General features: G+C 35.6%; 1 protein-coding gene across 3 annotated transcripts in view; it reads right to left on the bottom strand.

The window, feature by feature from the left end:
• The window catches only part of LOC117405223 (interleukin-1 receptor accessory protein-like 1), a 512,848-nt gene that overhangs the window by 254,029 nt on the left and 232,591 nt on the right, over window positions 1–26,228 (bottom strand). For all 3 annotated transcript variants that reach the window (XM_034008100.3, XM_034008101.3, XM_059029879.1), the window contains one exon: window positions 10,135–10,414. In XM_034008100.3, the coding sequence (XP_033863991.1) occupies window positions 10,135–10,414 (280 nt within the window). The remainder of the gene's footprint in view (window positions 1–10,134; window positions 10,415–26,228) is intronic.

The following is a 26,228-nucleotide window of genomic DNA, read 5'->3' as shown; positions in this document are numbered from 1 at the left end:
AAAGTGAAACAAGGACTGCTGAGCTGAGCCTTCTGAGATTGCTCAGAGTTCAGTGTGAAGCATTCCTGTGTCCACTGAAAGAGAACCATGGGCCCCCTATAGTACCTTTCTATAATATTTGAAATGGTTTTGAATGGCGTTGCTCTGCTCAAATACCGATTCTTACTGATGTATTTAGTATGACCTTGCTGTTTTGAAAAGCCCAGCTCTACCAAAGTTGACAGCACTTCTATTTTGGAGTTCCAATAAGGACTGCAGAGATACAGACTATGTTTACAACAGAAAAAAATGAATTGGTACACTTTTGGAGTACCTTTGTAATACGATAAAAGTTTCAATTTACCTTCGGTAGTCTGAAGTGGGCAGCATTGTATTTTAATTGGAGTGGGACTTTAATGAAAGTATAAATAAAGCACAATAAAGATATCATCATTAGTCTGTATGGGCTTTTATGGAATAGACGTACAGTAGGCAATGTCAGATGACAATAAAATAAATCATAATCATGTGTTTATACCAGTTTTAACTTCCACTTAACTTTCCCACTATTACCTTCAATATAAAGGGAAGACTACAACAATTTGAAGTTTATAAATTAGGGCATTCTGTCTGGGTGATTACATTTCAACACATTGGTTGATTCCTGTACAAGAGTTCCATGAAAAAAAGTAACCATTTCCTATCTGACAATACCATAGAGATTTAAATGGTTATGATTTGCTATTTGGATCTAAATAGGAAACAATAAAGGTAACCGTAGATCAGCACATAATCACCTTCACAGATTTTATTGTTCCTTGTAATTCCAGGACAAATAAGAATAAATCCCACTCACGTTTTTGATATGGTAAAGAAAGGTTTCCTGAATTCAAACCTAAACCTATTTAATAAATAGAGGATTTAAAATAAAATGTTTTCCTTATCTGAGAAGAAACAGTGACTTTGATAAAACTGACCTAAAAGTTGCATTAAACTTTCTGAAAAGGTTCCACGCTCTGGGCTTTAGTATAGAATGATTGGGGTGTGTCGAATAATAGCCAATTTGAGGCTTTAATTGTAAGTCAGTGAAGCAGACAGGGTCTGTATGCTAATGCTCATGTCAAACTGTTTAAATTTACGATTGTTCTTATGTAAGGTCCTTCCATCTTAAACAATTAATTTCCAGTGGTTGACCTCCATAGTCTTGTCTCTTAGATGATTTGTTAAGCTTGACTTGCTGTCATTGATTTGCCTGATCTAAGTTAAGCAAGCTTTCCAATCAGTGGTGGCTAGTGACCTCTGAGTCAGGGGAGGCACAAGTATGGGGGAGGGGGGTGCAATGTATCTATTTGTTTTTTCCCTTTACCATAGCATTCTAAGGCCATCAATTTATTCTAAAGGGATTACATTTGCAATAACAAGCATTACAGAAATGGGGATTTTTTAACGTGATTTTTAACATGATTTTCAGCTTTAACGCTGACAGGGAGTTAAAGTAAAAACAGGTTCAAAAGTAACAGTTAGGGCCATATGAAATCCGCTTTATTATTTTCTAATTTCAGTTTTTATCGTTTTAAAAAATGTAATTAGGTTGATTTAATTTAACTTATGTACACCGCAGGTGCAGCAAACAACACAAAACCATAAATCTACAGGCTTCTATTTTTCCATTCGGTTTGTCTGCATTGGAGTAAGAGTCGTTTTTAATTGAATTGTATTGAAAAATAGTATTGTTACCTTTTTTCTTTTTCCACTCCAAGCAAAATAAATTATTTTGTTGCTTCTCTAGTCATTAGTCATTATGGTTAAAAAAAACTACCACAGGGGACTTACTTGCAACTGTAGAGTTAGTTTTTAATTTCTAAGCCTTTTAGCTGAGGATTTTCTGAAAGGCTGTTACTGTATTCGTGAGGTAACTTTACTTACAGTGAAAAAAAAAACACAGTACTTTGCGTCTCATCTTACCATAGCAACTACCAGCAATGTCATTTTTTTTAGCTAACTGCCTGTCCTGTATAGTATGCATAACAATTGAAGTTGTACATGTTCCCTTAAAATATGTCATCTCAAACGTAATGCTCTACTGCCAAATGAAATGACCTGTTCTTATTACAGTAGCAAATTCAACTTTGGTTATGGCTTCCCTTCAGATTTTATCTTGAGTTTTTCAGTATAATCTAGCATGGCAAACAGAGTCTTAATCAGCCGATCAACTGCATTATCCTGCATTTCACATTTGAAGACTTCACAAGACAAGCACCAAAAAAAAATTAATAACATATATTGTGTTTCTTACCACTGATACGATGCAAAACTAAATGAAACAATTTCAATCAACACTCCTATATTAACTGCACTACAGCAGCGCTTTTACAGGGGACCTGTGCTCAGATCACCCACTCTACTAGTGGGACTACTGTTTCAGACAGACAAGAGACAGCCTCCTTTTGTAAAAAAAAAACCTCTGGTCTCCTCCAATTGAAATCCGTGCTCAGATCACGCCATCTGCCACTGCTAACACTGTGTTTAATGCGAGAAGGGAGGCTTGCCTCCCTTTGTAAAAAAAAAAAAAAAACCTCCAGGACCAGAACACCATCTGCCACTGATAGTACTGTAAGCATGTGTCTCTCAGTAGCCAGAATTTCTGTTAATGTTGAATGTAGGGTTAAGTTAAAATATTTGTTTTCTTAAATTTTATTTTATTGAACATTATTATATTATAATGCTCTAATATATATATAGGGAGACCGCACTGTGGTTGATACCCGGAGCCAGCATCACAGCCGTTGTGTGTGCTGATGCGCTAGGGAGGCAATAACCTGATCCCTGGAGACAGCATTACATTTCAGCCATCAACACCAGACACCAAACTCCTCACGTTCTCTCTCGTCCAACACTCACACACACACAGAGTTTTTAAATACCATTACATTGTTGAAGACAATTAACAAAACATTGAATTAAATTATTAACTAATTTGGACTGGAGCCAACCCTGACTCCAGTAGCTTCCACACGGTCCTAATGCCGCCATGTATTGTTTATCTTGTTTTTCCCCGTTTTACTGACCAATTCCTTACAATATATATATATATATATATATATATATATATATATATATATATATATATATATATATTATTCTTTTTTCCCTTGAAAAGTTGAGGAGGCACTGCCTCCCTTGTCTCCTCTAAGGAGCCTCCACTGATTCCAATAGAGTATAAGACGTGGAGTACTTACGAATTAGCTAGTGTCTTTGAGGAAGAAATTGTATGTACACTGTAACTGTTACTATTGCCATGTATCCCTTTTCAGGAATCTCTCAGTATAATCTTTGCAAGTCAGAAGGGGCAGCCTTCCTTTGTTTGCATTAAGCAAGCTTTTGTAATGATGCAGACTAATGAAGCAATAATGAATAGATGTACTTTACCTAACAGGTTAATCAGTTATTACCATATAATTATGCATAACACTGTTGTAAATAAACTCCTTTGAAAAAGCTCAATAATGCAGTGTGACAAGTAAGGGGAAGTCAGCTTGAGAGCATCAGCAAAACAATACAGTTTTAAAAGGGAAAGAATGACAAAAACAATTCCACAGTCCATAACTAACTTTTTTTCCACAAACTTTTTTTTCGCAGTCTGGATAAAACCAGTTACAAAATCCAGTATATGTTTGGCTATCTAAGTAGCATTGTGTATTTCTACTTTGGTACTATACAGATTGTTCTATGAGTAGGTTGCACATGTTAATGCTTTGCCTGTGAGCAAGACGCCCCTGGGTCAGAACTACATCAGAAGCAGATTTCTTTAGAGAAAACAAATTGATTAACAAAAATGATACATCATAGGTATGTGTAAACTAATTGAAATAAGTTATTTGTAATTAATACAACTGCTTAGGAGATCTAAGCAATTTGCTGGCGATTTTTTGTAATTCTTAATAGTGTATCATGCCTCTAGGAGCTGAAGATCAATTCAAGAATGAGCCCTACATTCGATTGTTCATTGCTTAGCTTAGACGCATTCAAAGATAAGCATGCTTTACAAATAAGGAACCAAAAATAACCACAAGCAGTTAAAAACATTTACACAAGCCTAAGAGATAAACGTGTTTTATGAAAACACCACTATATACATTACAAAATTACATGCCCTTGATATATGCTGTAGTGTTTTGTTTTCGAGGGAATGTCTGTACAAAAACATTTAACATTTCGGGGCTGGTAGGGATTTACAAAATTTATGTCACAGCACAACATTTCAATTACTTAGACCCACAGTGAAAAAAATTACATCCTTTTCTTTAAGCAATTTCCTTTCTTCAAGATTTGTTTTTTCTTTTCTTTTGCTGTAAGTGTTGAAGTAATTGGGTAAACATTTTTGAAAAGCAAAAGAGAACATAATAATCCAGTGCAAACATCTTCATACGGTGAGGCTCACCCAGTTCATGCTTGCATACACAGCACAATCATGATAGATAATGCTCCACTACAGTGTCAATAGAAAAAAAAAAAAAAACAAACCAAAAAAAACATTGTATACAATATACAATTTGTGCATGTGGGTACTTAATGTCATGCATTGCATCAGGGTAATCAAATATTGGTAGAAATAGGGTTCATACTGAGCTACTCACAGTCAGGAATGATAGATTTCCTTAAAATTCCTTTCATCTGCTAGTCTTTAGTAATACAATATCAAAATACGCATACAAACTTTACATCCAAAAAACAAATTACTCAAACATTCCAGCAGTGGAAAAAAACACCATGTCACTAAAGAAAAGAAAAGAAAGTGTAATATATATATTTTTATATTTTCTGTTCTGAACCAGGAGGAAGGGTAACTCTCGACCATGAATTCCCTAAGGTTTCTTCCTGTTGCCTTTTTTCTTACCTGAGTGCTGAGCGGTTTAATTCTGCAAGGTGAAGGAGCTTGAGGTGGGCCTGTCCCAATGGAAAGTGTTCTCAGCCCACTGGCAAGATATGTTCTCATTTTTATTTGTGTTTTTCTTTTTTTAGGTAGTTTGACCAGAAAAAAGGGCCGGCTGTCGAGCTCCAGTGGACAGGCCCGGATCAAACAAAGATTTTCATTCTAAGCAGGTCTGTATTTTGGTGGAGGGTGGCCCTGAGTCTCACTTGTCCTGCTCTGCCGGCAAGATATGTTATCATTTTTATTTGCGTTTATTTTTTCTTTTTAGGTAGTTCAGCCAGCAGAAGGAGCGGCTATTGAGCTCCAGTGATCAGAACCCAAATTAATTTGTCAATAAGTTACAAAGACTCCTCTTTATCTATATTTTACAAATATCTTATCATAATCATGAGCTGTACGATTAGTTTGTATTACAAGGTAGGTTAGGCGACCTTGTCCTTTTGGGGGAAGGTGGCCCAGAGTGCCACTTGTCCTGCACGCTGGCATTAGTTATCATCAATCAATATACATTACATCATAGTTTGGCTAGCATATAGGGGCGGCTATCGAGCTCCAATGAACAAGGCCATGAGCCAAATTATATTATGTTTTATTATGAACATGGTCATTTGTCAAATCCAATAAAGAATTGTTCATTTCAAATCTTGTGCATGTCTCCTTTCTGAAATGCAAGTAGATTCCACTCACCCCCAACAACAAAAAGAGATGAAAGGAGTGTTGAGGTGTCTGTGCTGCCTTATGGCACAGACAGGAGGGTTTAAATAATTGCACAGCTTTTAAAAAAGTCTCTGTGTTGCAGGAGCGCTGCAGCGCTACAGGCCATTGAGTTTCCCCGACTCGCTCGGTTGATCAGCTTAGACGGCACGGGAAAGAAAAAAAATACAACATCTATTTGCATTTGGATTTGGAAAATCCACATCTGGCCAACTCCATGAAAATGAGAATGTAACAGAAGATGCGGAGGAGTTAACAGAGTGTTAGCCAGCTTGTCTATGACAGTAGCTGAAAAATAAAGAAATGTGTTCACATCCCTGGAATTTAGATATAGTTATCTTCCCTGGCGTTTCATTTATATAGTTCTATTTTCTGGCATGTTATGTATATACTTCACTCACTGGCACTCAATAGTTCCCTGGTATTTTATGAACAGAGTTCCCTGGAGTTAGTTCTCTGGCACATTGATTGTATATAGTTTCCCATCCCACAATTTAAAGATAATAAAAAAACACCCACTCCATGACAACAAAGCATGCAAAAGCAATGTATGTGCAAAATATACGTCTCTGTAACACATTAGAACACTTGTTATTTGTAGTAGTATAATTGTTTAATGTACTAATTGTTTGTTTTGTAGATGTGTTTTGTGGTTTATTTTGCACTATTTTTCATTTGTTTTTCACTTCATTATTTATTTAGAATTTGATTTATATTCACGGGTGGAATGTTTCCAGCCATTTTCTTTACTAACGAGGTGCCATGTTAAAGAAATTAACAACACCTGCAATTAATGATAGGTGGGGTGTAAAAGACGGGATGAAACATTGAGAGAAGGGTTCCAGTACAGGCAGAGAAGCATGCCAGCAGATAGTGGGAGAGAAGAGATTGTTTTAAACATGAAACCAAGCACAAGTTTTAGAGTTTTAAAGAAACGTTGCAGCAGATAAGCACTTCTTAAGCATGTTTTACTGATATCGAGCATTTGATTTTACTAGGATATTGCCGCACCTTCTTTAGATGCTTTATCTGGTCCTTGCCGAGCTTGCAAAAAGGCGCTTGCTGAAGCGGATTGTCTCTGGGTCTACAAAGGATTAAATTAGTGGGACAGTGCTTGCGGGTGTTTTTAGACACCCTACTTTAGCTGAATGCAGGGCTTCCTAAAGTGGTTGCCGAATCTGAGAGACTGGGTAAGTTCCAACTACATAGCCACCCGGTTAAGTTTTTAGAATTAAATGTTGCTGTTTCGTTTTGATTGAACAAAAGGTTTCATACTTGTAGGTTTTGATATATTCCTCCTGATTGCCTGCTTGTAATTTGAGATTTTATATAGACTGTGTTTCAGGGGGCCTTTTACTGTGTTAATTTTAGTAGTTTATTGTATAACTGTTTTTAGTATTTTAACTGGGGACTATATTAATTGGTAAATAATAAGTTGTGTTGGGTTTTTTGTAGCTGTTCGCAGGGGGAGATGTCTGTCTGTCGCGCACGAGCGTACTCTTTAGTTAAAGTATGCGCATTCAAAGTACATAGGCCAAAAGTATAGTCGAGGATTTGACGCCATGCTCATTCTAAAGGGGAACGGGTGATGTCTTGTGCTGGCTGTTTAGGGTCAGTGCAGACCTGGAGCATTAAGATTTCCACCTGGAGCATCAACATTTTAAGACTTATCGTAAGCAACATCGTAAGCACTATAGTGTATCGAGTAGTTTTACTCTTTCTATTTTTCCTGTTTTATTCTGTATTAATAAATATTATTACGCTACCATAGTATGCTTTGTCATCTTTTGGGATGATAAATCTGTGCATTTTTTCCAAATACAAAGAACCTGTGTGTGGGCCAATTTAAACTGACTTCTCATTTAGTTGTCCCAGCTTGACTGGTACTGGTGTAGTCAGACTATAACTGTATTTATTTTCAAAAAGAACGTATTCCTTTTCCTGCCCTGCCTTTTGATTTAACACATCGCCTCATATTCTCCCCATTTGAAAATGTTGGCCACCAAAAAAGTTCACTAGGCCACCATGCTTTGAAAACTAGTGGCCAAATGGCCACCAGCATACAAAGTGATTTGTCCCACCATGATCGAAAGTAATAACATTGCCCCTTCATTATAACAGCAGCCAGGACTTTAGACTATCTTACACGGCCTCAGCCTTTTAATACTATTCAATTATAAAGCAAGTTCAACTGAAAGTGTTATGCTGAAAATAGTGGGTATGGACCCATCAATCAATTCTGCACTACTATTTATTATGAAAAGCAAACAAAACATTTAGGCTTGTTACAGTTCATTATTCAGGTCTGTGATAATCTTTTGGGTAACACTTTAAATCAAATGTCTAATCAAACTGCAGTTGCAAACACAATGTAATGCATTTTGTAATAAAACATGCAATTTGAATTGTTACCGTACAGCCATCTGTGTGAATGCTATGCTAATGTGAAGTATTACCCTCTTTTGCAAATTATCCGGTCCTCAAAATGCAGATTATGGTGTAGAGCATTGTGTGCATGCTGATACAGCACAGTTACATACGGAGAGAACCACAGAGCATAAAATTGAACAAGGCAGTGCTTTCTTTGAAATGGATTGTTCATTTTGGTCATTCCATCCCACACCTCAATGGGTGGTTGCATCACTGTCACACTTTCTTAGCTTATGTGGCTGTAGATATCACTGATGAAACAGTAGGTCATTGTAACCTGGTCAAATGTCATTTCACTTAAGTCACAGCAAGCTAAGGTATTGTACATACTTTAGGTTAAAGATTATAAGAAATACTTAAGTGTCTAAATAAATAAATAACACCTACAAAACACTGCATGTTGAAATAACCACATCATGTTCTACTCAATTATTATTATTTTGAAGTCACTTCACAAGCCCATACAATAACTATCAAAGTAGCAACAATACACAGCTTATTGTTTGGCTGGTAATAACTACAGTATTTCGGACCCACTGTGGCATATTTTTCTTTGTCTGTGATGTATTTCTGAGAAACTATCCCCAAAATTAAACTTCCAAACATTGTTGAGTATTTTCAGTATTGTATCAGTGACACATATCAACTGCATGGCTCTTGAACCAGCTCAATTACGATTGGTTCAATTAGACAATTTAGAGAACAGTATGTCATAGTAACCTGGTCAAATGTCGTGTCAAGTTATGGCAAGCTAAGGGAATGTACAAACTTTAAGTTAAAGATTATTTATGAGCAATAAGTAAGTGCCAAAAGAAATTAATAACACATACTGAACTGTGCATGTTGATTGTTGATGGTCACATTAATATAATAATCACATTAGGTTCTATGAAATCTCAAGTCAGTACAGTGCTTCCTCAATTTTTAAACATTTAACCAATTCTGTTAATTCTAATTCTGTTAATTCACTGGGAGGCCATGTTGACATGGGTCCTTGACTATGTCACTGTGCTCAAAATGTTGTGTTTTTTATGTGTAAGTCAGATAGTGACATATAGAGGGACCACTGTATATTAATCTTAATTCATATGAAGGAGCACTCATTTAAAAATTGCCATTGGTTATTTAATGGAACCCTCTGTAAAACCTTTTCCAGTAACACACTGAAAAACATGCCTGGCCTTATTCTAATGATGGAGATCGTGCCCCTTAAGATAATTGAAGTTGTTCCCAAGATACAGTGTAAGGCTTGACAGAACTACTAAACTACTAAACCATTTTTGCATCCTATATTAATTGAAGCCACTCCCTGAGCCATATGCACCAGTGACTGAAAATGTGAAATGTGAGACCTGTGAATTATATATCTGTCAATGGCACTAAATTTCAAATTGTTCCCCGGGGACAGATTTAAAATGAATTGTGCATGTTAAGTGCGCTGGTCGGCTTTGTTGTGTGGACATTTGACCACTGGAATCTTGGCTGCAGATTCAAGAATCATTATGCGGTGACTTGCAAGGGCTTTAAAAACTAGAATGATTAATAGGAGCCACTGCTGCTAGTACAATCCTAAACTGTTAAACTGCAAATCTCCCATAGAAAAGTTTCAAATGAATGTCCAGTGACACTTTGGGAACTACATCTGGTCCCTTGCCCAACAGAAAAAAAATGGATTGGAAGAAGGTGGCTTCCGTTCGTTTTTTTTTTTTTTTTTTCTTTTTAGGCCGATCACGCTTATTGAATACTAAAATGTGTCCCTTAAGAAGTGTTTGGATATCCTTACAAAATGTTACCAGTATATGTGTTTATTTGTTCACTTAACTCACTTACTGTCAGAAACTAAATCAAGTTATCAAACATTTGCTTCTTGACTTTGTTTCTTATAGTTGTACCTCAGAAATTGTACTTTTGAAAACATTGATAGTTATGGTAACTTAGTGCATTGACTATGACAGATGCTTTCCATTCATAGTTCAGTGTTTTTTTGTACAGGTATTTTAAATGTATTCTGAAATACCTGAAGATAAAATAGACCAGTCAGTGGCTTACATGTGTTCATACAAATGTAATCATCTTACCTTAATACACAGGCATAAAGTCCAATGTCTTGTAATTCTGCAGGTCGAAACCATATTGAATCCTCTTCTTTACTCATTCTAACACCATCAAAAGGTATGGGTTCTTCAAAGTCCCCATGTCCAGTGCTCTTGTACCACATCAGACTAAGTCCTGCACTCTGAGCTAGGGTGTAGTTTGCTCTGATATATCCATAAAATAAAGCACATTTAATTCGTACAGGTTCACCTAAAAGCACTTTGTACTTCATGTAGTCCACTGACCAATCCGTGCATCCGTCAGCTACAAAAGAAAAGAAAAAAAAAACAGAAATAAATATTATATATAAATATACTACAGAAGACAAGGACATGAATTATACTGGTTACTTTGTGCTCAAGTACAATTGGATAACATTAAAATCTTTTCAAAATCACCATTGTGTAGTGTTTTCATGGAATGTCTCTGTACACCCCCAATCTGAAATAAAAATGTCAAAACTTGGTATTTGGTTCTGAGATTAATGATAAAGACTTGGTATCACTTGACCATGTTGCTGGAAAACACTACCGAATGTATTAGATTTGTTCAATGTTACTATATATATATATATATATATATATATATATATATATATACACAGTACCGGTCAAAAGTTTTAGAACACCCCCATTTTTCCAGTTTTTATTGAAATTTAAGCAGTTCAAGTCCAGTGAACTGCCAGAGGTTAAAAAAAAAAAGTTTAGGTTACCAAAAACTGAATAATAATGTACATTTCAGACTTATACAAAAAGGCCTTTTTCAGGGAACACGTAATGGGTTAACAACTTTCAGCTGTTCTGCAGCAATGGAAGTAAATTAAGCCTTGAACGTTGATGCTAACAATTCCTACAGGGTGTCCCAACTTTTGTTGATTACTTACAAACCCTCTGTCTGTATAAAAGCAGTGTTGGAACAGACTGTGTTACTACACCATCTTAAGCATTATTTGGACAGTATTGTACTGCAGGAAGTAGTATATTGCTCTCATAGTGGCGAGAAAAAGGCAATTAACAAAGGAAGACAGACAGACCATTATAACCCTTAAAAGTGTAGGTCTTTCCTTTAGAGAAATTGCAAAGAAAGCCAAGGTGTCAGTGAGTACAGTTTCCTACACCATCAAAAGGCACTTGGAAACTGGAGGAAACTCTGACAGGAAGAGGTCTGGCAGACCCAAAGCCACAACAGAATCAGAAGACAAGTTTCTGAGAGTCAACAGCTTGCGTGATAGGCGGCTCACAGGACAACAGCTTCAAGCACAGCTTAACACTGGTCGAAGTAAGCAAGTCTCAGTTTCAACTGTGAAGAGAAGACTTCGAGCTGCAGGTTTGACAGGTCGAGTGGCAGTAAGAAAGCCATTGCTAAGATGGCAAAATAAGAAAAAGAGGCTTGCCTGGGCCACGAAGCACCGCCAGTGGACTACTGAAGACTGGAAGAAGGTCTTATGGACCGATGAATCAAAATTTGAAATCTTCAGTTCATCACGCAGGGTTTTTGTACGCAGTCGAGTAGGCGAAAGGATGGTTCCTCGGTGTGTGACACCAACTGTCAAACATGGAGGAGGAAACGTGATGGTCTGGGGCTCTTTTGCTGGATCTAGAGTCGGCGACTTGCACAGAGTGAGTGGCACCCTGAACCAAAACTGCTACCACAGCATTTTGCAGCGCCATGCAATACCCTCTGGTATACGCCTAGTTGGTCAGGGGTTCATCCTACAGCAAGATAATGACCCAAAACATACCTCCAGGCTATGTCAGAACTACCTTAGAAGAAAAGAACAAGACTATAGGCTTCAAATCATGGAATGGCCAGCACAGTCTCCAGACTTAAACCCCATCAAGCTGGTTTGGGATGAACTGGACAGAAGGGTGAAAGCAAAGCAACCTACAAGTGCAACACATTTGTGGGAACTTCTGCAACAGTGTTGGGAAGAACTTTCCGAACAATATTTGATTTCCATTGTAGAAAGAATGCCACGAGTGTGTTCGGCTGTTATATTTTGATGAGTCAAAAATGTAGATTAAATTTTGTTAAACAAAACGATTCCATGATTTCTTTTTTATCTCCAATTGTAAAACTGGAAAAATGGAGGTGTTCTAAAACTTTTGACCGGTACTGTATAATATATATATATATATATATATATATATATATATATATATATATATATATAGTATATAAACATACTATGTTGTTATATGTATGCTATATATTGATTATACATTGCAAAAGATTGCTCAGAAAAAAAGATGTTTACCAGGGAGATACCTAGTGATAACAAGTCTTTCTGTTGATCAGCCTCATCATGGGCCCCCTATCCATTGTGATACAAATGCTTTTTTTTATTTTGTACTTTAATTCAGTATATACCAGAACTAATGTATACTATAGTGTTAACACATGCTGTTTAATTGTTGTAAGACTAGGTGTCGGTAATGGCATTTACCTTTCTTGCAAACTGTGTCTACTTAAAAAGCTATCAAGATACAAACAATGATGCATTTAAATCAGTGAACATCATTTATATGAGGAAGGATGTTAAACAATGAATAAAGACTAACAGACATACAGTGCCTTGCATAAGTATTCACCCCCCTTGGACTTTTCCACATTTTGTAATGTTACAACCTGGAATTAAAATGGATTTAATTGGGATTTTTACCATTTGATTTACACAACATACATAACACTTTGAAGGTGCAAAATATTTTTTATTGTGACACAAAAGTTAATTAAACAAAAAAAAAAGACATTTGTTGGTTGCATTAGTATTCACCCCCGAGTCAATACTTGGTAGAAGCACCTTTGGCAGCAATTACAGCTGTGAGTCTTTTTGGGTAAGTCTCTACCAGCTTTGCACATCTGGATCCTGCAATTTTTGCCCATTTTTCTTGGCAAAATTGCTCAAGCTCTGTCAAGTTGGATGGGGACCGTTGGTGAACAGCAATTTTCAAGTCTTGCCACAGATTCTCAATCGGATTGAAGTCTGGGCTTTGACTGGGCCATTCTAAGACATTCAGGTTCTTGTTTTTAAACCACTCCAGTGTAGCTTTGGCTATGTGTTTAGGGTCATTGTCAGTACATACATCTTTATTATAATAGCATTACACATTGAGTTGTGTAGTGTAATTGATATGCAACTACATATCCAAGCATAGAGCGGGTAACCAATTAAAAATCTCTAGGGAAACCAAGAAAGGTGATGGGTTTTGTGATTTAATTATTATACAATTTAGATCGCAATACAAATAAACCTGGTGCTCACACCAGTTAATTGCATATTAGGTACCATTGGGAACGAGGTAAAACAGAAAATGTTTTTTCAACAAATAGAATTTACAACAACAGACAGTGCTGTCTTCACTTTAATGAAAATGAACAGAAAAAATGACTTTTTAAAATGGGTTTGGTTTCTAACTGCACGTTTTCAATGCAAAAACCTAAAATCACAAAGATAAAATGGCAAAATGCCTAAGTCTTTACTGTCATCAGAATTAATTCTGATTATCTGGATTTATACATTTTATTCAGTCAATATAAACTGTGTTTAGACCTGTTTAAAAAAAAAAAGTAGAAATATAATAAAAAGGTCAGGAGAGCATTAACCCTACCTAACTGCTTGCATGTATTATCACGCTGCAAGGAGTATTTACCTTTACATGTTACCAAATTGAACGCATGGCAAGAACTAGTCTGCAATTACAACGTTTGTGAAAGACAGAACCTCCTTTGGGACTGACAAAGCTAAGAAATGCCAATCATTGTTTATTATGTGGAAATGGATGGCATTACAGAGTCTTGTCCTATAATTAAGACTCCCAATGACTGTGGAAACAGCTGCAAGGCACCTTCTTTACAGCTGACTATTATAGAACCATTACAACCACGTTCTTCTTGTGTGTGTGTGTGTGTGTGTGTGTGTGTGTGTGCGTGCGTGCGTGCGTGTGTGTTTGTGTTTGGGGGGGGACGCTCAAACAGCAGTTGATTTCAAGAGGAAATGGGTTAAATATTTTGATCACTCAACATACAGTATAAACTAATACTGTGGTGCATATTGTTAAAAAAACAACAACAACAACAACGAAATCATTACTGGCATATTTGTGTATTTGTGGTAGACATTGGGGAAACAAGCTCTTAGCGGTGCAGACGGGACATTTCAGGGTAATTAGAAGTATGACGTTTGTTTTTGTGAAACAGGATCTTTGACGAGAACAAGACTGGGGATCAAGGTCTAGCTTATTTGAAAATTGACATTAATGTCCTTTATCCAGAGTAGGATATAAATCAAAATCAACTCAAACTTTATTTATATAGCACCTTTCATGGCAGAGCCATCTCAAGGCGCTTAACAGAAAGCAGTTCAAAACATTAATAAAACTGCAAAAACCATACAAACAGTAATATAACTAGTACAAAAAATATATATTAAAATGGAAACAAAAGAAAAAACCATAAAAATAGGTATACAATCTTGACTTAAAATTTGCAACAGTTGAGGCCTCTCTTATAGAGCCAGGAAGAGTGTTTCACAGTACAGGGGCCCTACAACTGAACGCTCTACCACCTTTGTGTTTCTTAAAAGCCCTTGGGACAGTAAGCAGCCCAGCATCCTGGGACCGGAGAGGCCGGCCATCAGTATAAGGGACTAAAAGACAAGTATGATGGGGCCAGACCATTCAGAGCTTTACAGGTCAAGAGTAGGACCTTAAAATCAATCCTAGACCACACCAGGAACCAATGTAGGGCTGCTAGCAGAGGGGAAATATGGTCATTTTTTCAAACCTTGGCCGCAGCATTTTGTACAAGCTGCAATTAGGATAAAACATAGCTTGGGATACCTGAAAACAGGGTGTTACAATAATCAAGCCTAGATGACACAAAGGTATGCATCAAGGTAGTCAGAATATTTGAAGATAAAGCATCACCCGGTTTTAGAGACAATTAAGTATCATCAGCATAATAATGAAAATGGACCTAATGTCTACAGACAATATTGTCCAAGGGAAGCATGTATAGGAAAAACAAAACTGGTCCGAGAACAGAAACCCTGGGGGACACCACATGTAACGTCAGATAGAAAGGAAGAATCTTCCTCAATTTTAACATATTGTAGCCTATTTGAAAGATATGATTTAAACCAAGACAGGACACTACCTGACAATCCTATAAGACTTAAGACATTCAATCAAAATAGGATGATCAGTCGTGTCAAATGCTGCACTTAGATCTAAAAGAATAAGAGCAGAGGGTGAGCCTGTATCTGACGACAAGAGCACGTCATTTACCACTCTAATGAGAGCAGTTTCAGTACTATGGCCGGGCAGAAACATAAGTGAAATTTCTCATATAGATCATGTACTGCTAGGAAGGTATTAATCTGGTTAGCTACCACTCTCGCTAAAACTTCAAATAGAAAGGGGAGATTAGAAAGAGGCCTAAAGTTGTTAAGGATTTTGAGAGCCAGAGTAGGTTCTTTAAGCAATGGTTATACTACAGCAGCCTTGAAGGAATTGGGAACAGTTCGATAAAAGCGAGCTATTAATAATATTTAAAGCGGTATTATTAATCCTAGAAAAACTTCTTTAAGTAGTTTAATAGGAATGGAGTCTAAAGCACATGCAGTAGATTTTGTCCTACTAACTAGGTGAATTAAATCTACCTGATTAATTAAGGTGAAAGAATCAAAAGGTTTGGTCCGGTTTAGGACTCTGAAAAGTAGTTCTGTCAGTGTTGTAGGACGGCTTGTTTAAATTGTCTGTACTATTAAATATCTGTCTGTACTATTTGATATCTGATTTCTTAAATTCCCTGTACTATTAGATAGCTGATTTCTTATATCAAGTTTATTTTTTATTTTTATTATTATTAAAGTGATTCATAAAATCATCACTGCTGGCTGGCAGAAGACTGTACATTCTTGTCAGGCCATAAACAATTAGGTGGCAATCATTAACATGTAGAAACGCTACCTTACTTCGGTGTGGCTCATTCGTGTCATTTAGTGGATGTTGTGGACACTGAGTTAATAGACAAATAGAAAGCAGCTTAACACATGTAAGTCCCTAGTTACCTTAGTTAAGTGGAAATGTGTCCTTGAGTGTTACTTATGTGTTTTATGCAACCAGCGCCACATAATGAGATATGGAGATTTTCCTTGATAGTGGAATATTTCATGAGTGCTAATTATGCTAATTAAGTCACAATTCTTATAAAAATGTATGCATGTGGTATGATATACATTCATGTTTACTGTTCCGCATACATCTAGAATAAATACGGTTCTCTCTGAAAGGAGGGTTGTCATTTACGTTGATATAAGCATAGTAGATTATTTTATGTTTGATGAGCAAAATGCTTATGATACTGCCCTGAAAAGCACATGCACACAACTTTTCTTTTGAGTTAATACTGGGCCATGCAGTTACTTAAATTACGATTTTAGCATGTCATCAATGCACAAGAATCGTATTTTTGCATCATGTTGGCTATTTATTAGGACCCATGTAGAAAGACCCATGTCGAAAAGGTAAAAACCTGTGTTTATTCTTTAAGGCTATCCTCTGTACTGACGCTAAAATCAACCAGACCGAACTAAAAAACTTGTATTACAGGCGTCTTTCTGAAGCATAACCAGTTCGACCATGTTGCATCTGTTTTATGGTACGTACTGTGGAATGTCACCTTTACACGTCAATTTCCCTTCCCTTCATATAGCACATAAACAATATGTCCTTTATGCAGCCAATCGGCATTGAGATTCAGTTCTAATAAAGAATAGGGTTGCTATAACTGCTTAATGTTTTCTTTCCTGACAGATTTGCTTACCATGTGAACATGGACATATTTTTTAGAGGTATGTTTATTTTTCAATGATTATGTTTGGAAATGTGGTTGCTTGATTCAAGAATGTTGTTTTTTTTTAGATGGAAAAAAGGCTGTTGCAGTGTTTGCAGCAAATCCCTTATGTGTAGCTTGATTACGCAACTCTGAAATTATCATCTATGTATGATTTCTCCATGTTAGCTAAGATTTGACTATTGAAGCTCACAGTGCAACTTGAAATGGGCCAAGTTGCTATGCAATGGGAGTCTCATTTCCATCCCTGAAATATATACTGTATTAAAAGCAGCCTGAATAGATCTTCTCATGCCTGCTATGTCAAAACCACCCACCATGCAAGTTTACAAATTGCCTTTTTTGAGAAATTACAAGTACAACTAACGACAGTCAACATTTTAACAGTTTTTATCGTGGGCTAAAAACAGGCCTTAATAACCCCTCTTAAATATTGTATGCATGATAGCATGAGTAATCATACATTTCTGCTAGCAAACCAGCAGTACATCTGTTAAAAACAGTTCAGTAGACTCTGCCTTGCAGGCACTTAGAAATGCTCTCAGCAGGCTTGGACATCATTAGGTCAGTCTCACAAATTCTTTTGATATCAGAATAGAAAATTGCCTTTGGGCGCTGTGCATACCACTTGTACAATCTGATCTGGGTATACATCCAACAAGATACACAAATACATAACAAAGACAGTGTTGGACATGAAAGACTGTGCTAGCTGTGCCGTATTATACACGTGTTTCATGTAAAAGCAATAACCTATACTACCCAGTCCTGTGAGTGACACATTCTGTTTCTAGCAAACTTTTCCGAAGTGTAAAAATGTAACTTCTATATGAATTAGTAGATCAGACATAACTAATTATACACTATTTATACTTTTTTCGTTAATTGCTGCCCCATTACAATCATGTTAAGTATGATAATAGTCAGGAATGTGATTTAAATGCATTTAAAATGTTACCGTAATTTTCGGAAATAGCCACGCACCGGTGCAAAACACGCACTTTTTGTCATTGCTGTAATGAGTTTGTTGTATTACACACACCTCTGGATAACGTGCACTGTTTTCGCTGCCCCGGTATCTGTTCTTAACACTACCTCTGCATACTTTAAACAGCAACATGCAGTATATGGTAGGCTACTATCTCTGCCTTAGGGCAAGAAAAAACAGATCAAGCTTAAAGTCTGAAACACACTAGGATTTTGTTCAACAAAAAATATTTAGTTTAAAATAAACTCTGCATTGACATTATTAATAGGGCTAGATTTTTAAGTTTAATGCAACGCCTCCTTCCCTTGTCATCTCTCTCCCTGCACGGCTTCAGATAACATTAAATGCGACTTCTGGTTGCAGAGTGCGATTATACTTCGAAAACCATGGTAAGTAGATCTTAGAGATAATTGTTACGTAGGTCGCAAAGTTGTGGGAAGTCTTTAATTTAAGGATATCTACAGTATGTAATGTAATGGGTGTAGATACCAAAAAAAAGTAATTCTAGGTTGTTTTCATTCCAAGCGAGAAAACATATATATTGTTAAAAAAAATACACGCCCCTGAAAATGCAAAAAAAATAAATAAATAAATAAATGAAAACACCTCATAACTGTGACTGCAATAAAGACATTAAGCAACTTAAAAATGAAAATCATAAATAACACGCTTCTATGCATTCCGCAGTTTAACATATATCTATATATGCTTACAAACTGTATAAGAAACACAAATGCATAGCTAGTAAATCGTACAAAAATGTGAATCAAATATAATAGAGAAAGCAAGTTTGCAATCTCCAGGTCTTTTTCACATATTCATTTTGTATCGGTTAGCAGTCGATCACATTTCCATTATTTTATAAATTGGAAAATACTTAAATCATTCATTAGTCTTGGAAGTTCTAACAGTATGCGGCTATGATCTCAATTTTAATATGTTGCTAGCTATTGATATTCATAATCTCAGAATCACACAGTAGTTTCCATCAGATGCATCTGAGGATGAAATATACCACGTTACATCACTGTCCTCATAACAAGATCATTCTGCTGGATAAACAAGTTCCCTGCAGGCTATACCTGCTGACAGGACCCACTGAACCAAATATTTAACACTTCTGACTAGTCCTCCCTGCTTTACTCCCCTTTTCCATGCATCATTTTCAGGAGAAAATTTGAGGCAGAGATGTAGAAAATTGAGACAGTGACTCCTGGGCCCATCTGCTGCAACAAGGAATTGTAACAAAGCCTCAATTCAATTCCAGGTCCAATAGGGTAATAGGAAATTCCAAATTGAGGAAATGAGAACGCTCAGCAATGTATGCATTGTAAGTGGTGAAAACAACACTGACTCAAGGGCCTCAAGCAATCTCTTTCACTTAACTTGTTTTGAAAATATCCTGCATATAATTTTTTAAATAAATACAATCAAATACATCTTCGTCACGTTAAAAATGTAAAAACTTGTATTTAATCCAAACACGGCAGCTAAGTTTGCAATTGAGTAAATTAACAGAGAGAATTAAGTAAGACACACAGGGCAGGATCTTCAAAAGGTCGCAACTCCAGTGTTAGTCAACAAATGAGAATGTAGCATTGATTTTGGCATTTTCAAGTGGCCGTTATGCCTATTTCGTTATTAAATAATTATGCTAATGTGATTTATGAAATTATGATGATCTCCGAAATAATGTTAATATCTTTACGAGCAGTGCTTCTTGCAACTATTTATTTTGTTTGCATGGGAATTTAAATGGAAATCCATGTTAATTATCATAATATATCAGGATTTAATTTACACTTGGAAAAGCAGGGTTTTAATTAACGAAAGAGTATATAACCTTGAAACAGAAATTTAACAGACCGTGGCTGTGATGCCAATGATACAGAGAGAGAGTGTACAGGACCAGAGTTCATTTCTTACAGACTACCCAGATAATTCAATATTTGTAGTTATGAAAATATTTTAGACTCTTCTATACTTGTGGTTATGACTGAGATGTATTCACTTGTTTTAACCATTTGTAACCATACGGGACATTTGTTGTATTGCTAAAATGATATACTGTTATTTGCACCCAGTGTAATGTTACTACCAAGAAATTATCAATGCAACTGTAGCCTATATAAACTCTAGAGACTGCGGATCTGCAATGCGTCCTTGGCTTTTAACACCTGTGTCATATCCACACAATGAAGAACAGGCGTCAAGGACACACAGCGATGCACTAGGGATGTGATCGAGATCATTGACATGGATTTTGCCTAAATGTATTTGTAATGTTGTCAGACTCCCCCCATAATTTACGTACAATGTAAACTTTCACCTTCACACATTTGATTGCATATAACATGTTCTTCTAATACTGTAAGTGTTTGGTGGCTACTTCTAATCATGTTGAGTTTATTTATCACGGAGGCGAGCAAAGAGTACCAGAGAAAATGCATGATTAGAGGAATTCACGAACAATTAATTATAAACAAATTATTAGGGAGTTCTATCGTAATTTTAAAAGCTTAATAAATATATAATGAAGTGTTACATATATGGTACACAAGTATAATGACTAACAACTACAAACACCAATGGCACTTCAAACGCATTTATTTATTGCCTACAATTGTACATTCTAAAATACATACAAAAGTAAATTCCAACCAAGCCTACATAGCCTACACTTCATGAGCCGACAAGTCGAACACATCCACCGCCCCATTTGGTTTCTTTTTAACCTAAAAAACATTGCAAAATGCACTAAATTCCTGCCCAGAGTTTCTTATTCTGTTGTTCTGGATCCATGCACCTCAGCTGTTTAATGGCACTCGATAATTTACTGTATTTTGTATCACATTACTATTGTAAATTGTAGTATTTACACATTTAATATAGTAGTAAATGCTGCCTAATACTATAACCACCTTAAAGAACCTAAATTGCCATATACTCCAGCAAAGACCAGTATATGACTATTTATTCTGGACCAGCATGTTTTGCATAACAATTCTGCATTTAACAGCAAATCACTGTAGAATTTTTTTTTATGATGGAACAGCATAAGTACCAATGCTGCTGAGGTAGTACAGAGATCTTTCAGTGTCAATAGGCTAATGTTTGCAGTCCAAGTAATTAAAAAGTAGCTTTGGCAAGCCTATTTATCGTCCGTGAAGGGCTTGAGGTCTATGATAAAGGCAAAATGGTAAATAGGTCATAATATATCTTCATGAAATGAATAAGTGACGATAACAATATTGAGGTTTACATTTGCTGCAACAGTCATTACAATTAATAATTGTAATAATTTGCATTTCCACCAATATTTGTATAAGCAAACATGTCTGTATACATTTTAGGAAATTTTGGCTCTCATGAAAAGGGCAGGAGGAATAGCACACACAGTGGGAACTTCCCCACATTGCCCAGTGAGCTTGCCCTCACAAGTCACCCCCAAAACCACTGTGAATAGTTTATTTGATAAAATACACTGCTAACCCTTTAATAGCTAATGATTTCCATTCCTTCAGTAACCCAGTGCAGAAAATCAATGATTTCAATCTTACTGACAGTAATTTAGAATGATTATCCTGCAGTACAATTAAACTGAATGACTTTATCCACGTTGTTTAAAGACACAGCAGTAGATGGATGTGCATTTTAATTACATTTCCACAATATAAATATTCCTTGTCAATTTCATTCATTCTCCAATACTGACCACTGTTCTTTTCTCTCTGTCATCTTTATCTAGTACGATAGCTGTACTTAGTTTATCAATATCTCAAAGACTGAACATGCCTAAGCATGTTCTGGGGAATGACCCAGAAACTCTTATTGATAGCTGAAATCTTATGAGCTAGAATATATGAGTGGCCACCCAGGCATGTAACAGTTAATCTATACAAAAAACAATATAATGTAATAAACCATAGTTTTACTGTTTAAAGCTGCAGCAACAAGGTATGTTAGTATCAAGTTCTGGTAGTTAATCCTGGCAAGTGAACATATGCAGAGCAGCTACCATGACTCTCAATACAGGACCAAGCTTTATGGGAAGGGCATTGCCACACCAATTGTATTAATTCCATTCCTATTATGTTTCTGTACAGATCTAGACACGCTAACATGACATCCATGTCAAAATCTTATCTGTTGTAGATTAGGCAAAATAAGCAGCACATTACCATTCCCATGTCAAGTAACCATGACTTAGATACCTTCAAAAAGTTGTGCATTGGTCATACCTATTTGAATCACACTCTATAACTCAACATATACAACACAAATGCTGTGACACATTCAAATAATGGATTACAAATAAATGTATTCCAATGATAGCTGTGTTGTTCCACTTGAATTCCTTATGATCATTTTTTTTAATTGGAATTCATATGAACTTTGCTGAGGTGTCGGAGGCTTCTTTCTTTGGATCTATTGTATTCATGATATATTGTGGTACTTTCTCACAGCCTGGTGTTAAATGTTAGTGTTACTGAGTGTTGAATCTAAAAAATTGGATTTGCCATCTCAGGCTTGTTTGAACAAAAGGACGTTGTCTTGTCTGATTCTATTTGGTTATTCTTTCTCACAATAGCATTTGAGCTGAATGGACTCAGCTTGGCATATCCTAACACCTCCAGTCCTGGTTTCCCTAGTTAGATAGAAAATTAAGTTTTCTGCTTTTTTTTCTGATGCTGAGTATTTTTATAAGAAGTGGCAAGGGGTCAAAAGAGGTTCCTTTTTGCAGCATTGCTGTGATGAAATCAGTATTCTACAATATCTGCTTAATGCTCTCCCGATGATCACTGTGACTATATCAATGGGAAATTCTGCCTACAGGCTCACAACTGTGGTGCCCAGGCAATCTCAAGTGTAAAGTGGGCCTGAGGAATGCCCAGTCACAAGTGTCAAGCAAGTCCATTTTGAGCAGTGATAGTCACAAACATATACAAGTAATCCCAGTTCAGAAACTGTCGGGTATGCAGGATGTCTAATGCAATTATTATTATAGTAATTATAATCCAGTGTAGGAAGAGCTATGAGAGTCAACTCTCATTTACTGTACATGCTACTACTGTAACTCAAAACACTGCGATATACTGCTGTTTATTACAGGAATCCACATCATACAATCTGAATTAAACTAAATCATATCTAGAAAACATGTTTGAAAATTACCCAAACATACCATTTTAGACGGACAATGTATATAAGTGTTACTTTACCATGGTGAAATTGGGTACCAACAAAAAAAATGAAACTATACATACCAGTGTGTTGTGTTGCACTGCAAAATACTACCATCACTACGAACCCTAATAATATATGTTGACCTTAGCATTTAAAAATACTGTAAAACACCTCCTCTGTCCCACTGTATTTTTTTTTTTTAATTATACCTTGATTTCAGTATGCTTGGATAATATCTGAAATATTGGAACTGTATCCAGCACATTTCAAATGGTTGTATAGCAGGTGAACTGTAGACTACTGAATTCTACTATTATGGCCAATAATAATAATAATAATAATAATAATAATAATAATAATAATAATAATAATAATAATAATAATGTGCTTTGCTTTTTCGATGGTATACCCCAGACAGAATTTAAAGGGCAACTCATGCTTTTCATTATCTACCACAAGTTTTGTGTCCTAACATTTTGTTCTTGTTTGTCCCGTAATCCTTTCTTCAAACCATTTGTGAACTACATTCCAAGCAAAACATCTGCCACCACAGCTGCTCCAAACCATGACTCCAGAGGCAAGACTTCATTAGGTATTTATACATATTTTATCAAAAGTAGTAACGATGCACAAACTAATTAACACAATTAAAACTTGTCATGTATTTGATTACAAAATGTTGCTTGTTCCCATGTTTTTTTTTTCTCTCAGTATCTATCTATCTATCTATCTATCTCTTGATACATGTGGAATTTTTTCAGGGCAACATTCTCCTACAACTCATATACAGACGTATTATGATATTCTTATTGTTAGCAAATTGTAATCAATTGGGATCTCAGCCCATTGAAGAAAAGGGGAAAAGGCCATGTGAATCAGATATACCGTACAATATACTGTGAACTACGCTACAATGCACGCTTAATCTATAGTATATACAGTATATACAATACAGTACAATGTACACTTTGTACTTTATGCTCTAAAATATTAAGAGTTCAATAAGCAATTGTATTATCTATTAGTGTAAAAAATGCATGTACACACTACTTATAAAACTAGTATCACTACAATAATTTATTGTGTTATTATTATTATTATTATTATTATTATTATTATTATTATTATTATTATTATTATTATACTGCCACATCCTTTAAAGTGAAAATTGGATTGTTATAGAGGAAGATTAATTTAAGATCTACAAAAAATACAAGGGGGTGTATTTTAATGATTGAAAAGTGGTGGATAAAAATACAGTCATCCTTCAGCTAAGTAATAACCCCGTTGGTGTTCAATCTCAGAGGTGATTTACTGACCCCCTGAATAACATCTCAAACTACAACAATAATCAAGGGGGTGGCATTAACATTCTTCACGGTTTATATTGTTTAAAAAGCCCTGAAGGCCTGATACTGCCGAGTAGGTGTACAGCTATGGCCCAACGTTTTGCATTACCTAGAATTTTAGGATTGATATGTAACATAACATTGTTCAGCATGTTTCATTGGACTTTATGAAGCAAAGTTAGTTAATTCTATGCAAAACCTTTGGCCATAGCTGTAGAGCAACTAATTATTTGCTTTAGTCGAATAGTCGATTAGTCACCACTTTAAAAAAATAAAATAAAATAAAAGCATTATTAAATCATGTATTTGATAATGGCTGGTGCTCTATTTGTGCAAGTACAGTTTTGTAACACTTTTAATAATGTGTACCCTTTATTTTAAAACTTTTTATTTACCTATGTATTAATGTTCCAAAATGTAATTTGTATATCAATATGATCACAACTGTACTTGCGTCCATCTGTACCTGCGTCCACACACTTTTGCTTTCTGTACTAGTTTGTTCTAGTATACACTTTAAACACACAAAACATTACTATGTTGCTGCTACTGCTTGGAAATACCAGTTTCTGAGGTTGAGATATACTCTAATACTGAATAGATGTATTCAAAAGACTACACATAGTCTTTTACTTTAGCAGCTTGTATGACGTTTACAATGATAATTAAGTTCTGTCTAATTAAGCACCATTGAGTATACTGTAATGCTGCTGTGTTGCAATCTGTAGCTAAATTCAGCACTCACAGGGTTCACTTGCAGCTTAATCATCACCCTTAATTAGCTGCAAAGATTGATCTTTCATGGGAACCATCACTTACCTTTTTTTCAAGCAAGTTGTTCACTGAAGTGCAACAAACAGCAGATTTTAATATATATATATATATATATATATATATATATATATATATATATATATATATATATATATATATAGTTTTAGGCAGATTTAAAACAACTCTCACTCTGTTTCTTTTATCTTGCCTATTTTCACCACAACATGCTCCTTATAAAGTATTGTGTTTACTGTAACATACTGGTCTCTAAAGTAGCCTACAATTTAGTGACTAAAAGCTGTATACAAATACAATATTACATTGTCAACATGTTGTGTGTAATGTACTAAACCGAACTTGGTATGCATTAAATCCTACTTTTTGATGGCAGACAAATTAATTCTTTGTGTAGAATGTTATAATAGGTTGATGAGATTTTCCTCTGTCTATGACATATTTGATATTATGTCACCCTTGTGAAACTAATACATTGGAAAAGGCACAAATGTGTTAATCTTTTGATATGACAAACATGACCCAAAGGCAACAGTCTTCTTGTTGATGTATTCTTGCAGAACTTTGCTTGTTCATTTAATGTTACTGCAGAAATACACACTGCCTAGGATAACCCACGATGTGCAGCTAAAATATCTCTCTGTTTTGGCAGTTTCAGCTTCATCTTCAAAAAATCACCAGGGTAAGCAATATTTCAAAGTCTGATATTAGCAAATGCCTGTACCTGTGAACTAGTATTGCACTTGAACTAAACTTTGCAGTTAGTGAAATTATTAAAGATAACAAAATATTGGTTTTTGTTTTGGTGGATAAGCTTTTTCTTTTTTAATATCAAAAATGAATAATTACTTTTACACAACATTTGTCAAATGTAATTACTGCATTACTGAAAATGAGCTATTGGTAG

This window comes from Acipenser ruthenus, chromosome 9 (assembly GCF_902713425.1).
Source record: "Acipenser ruthenus chromosome 9, fAciRut3.2 maternal haplotype, whole genome shotgun sequence".
Taxonomy (NCBI): Eukaryota; Metazoa; Chordata; class Actinopteri; order Acipenseriformes; family Acipenseridae; genus Acipenser; species Acipenser ruthenus.
This window is presented reverse-complemented; position numbering and strand designations above follow the sequence as displayed.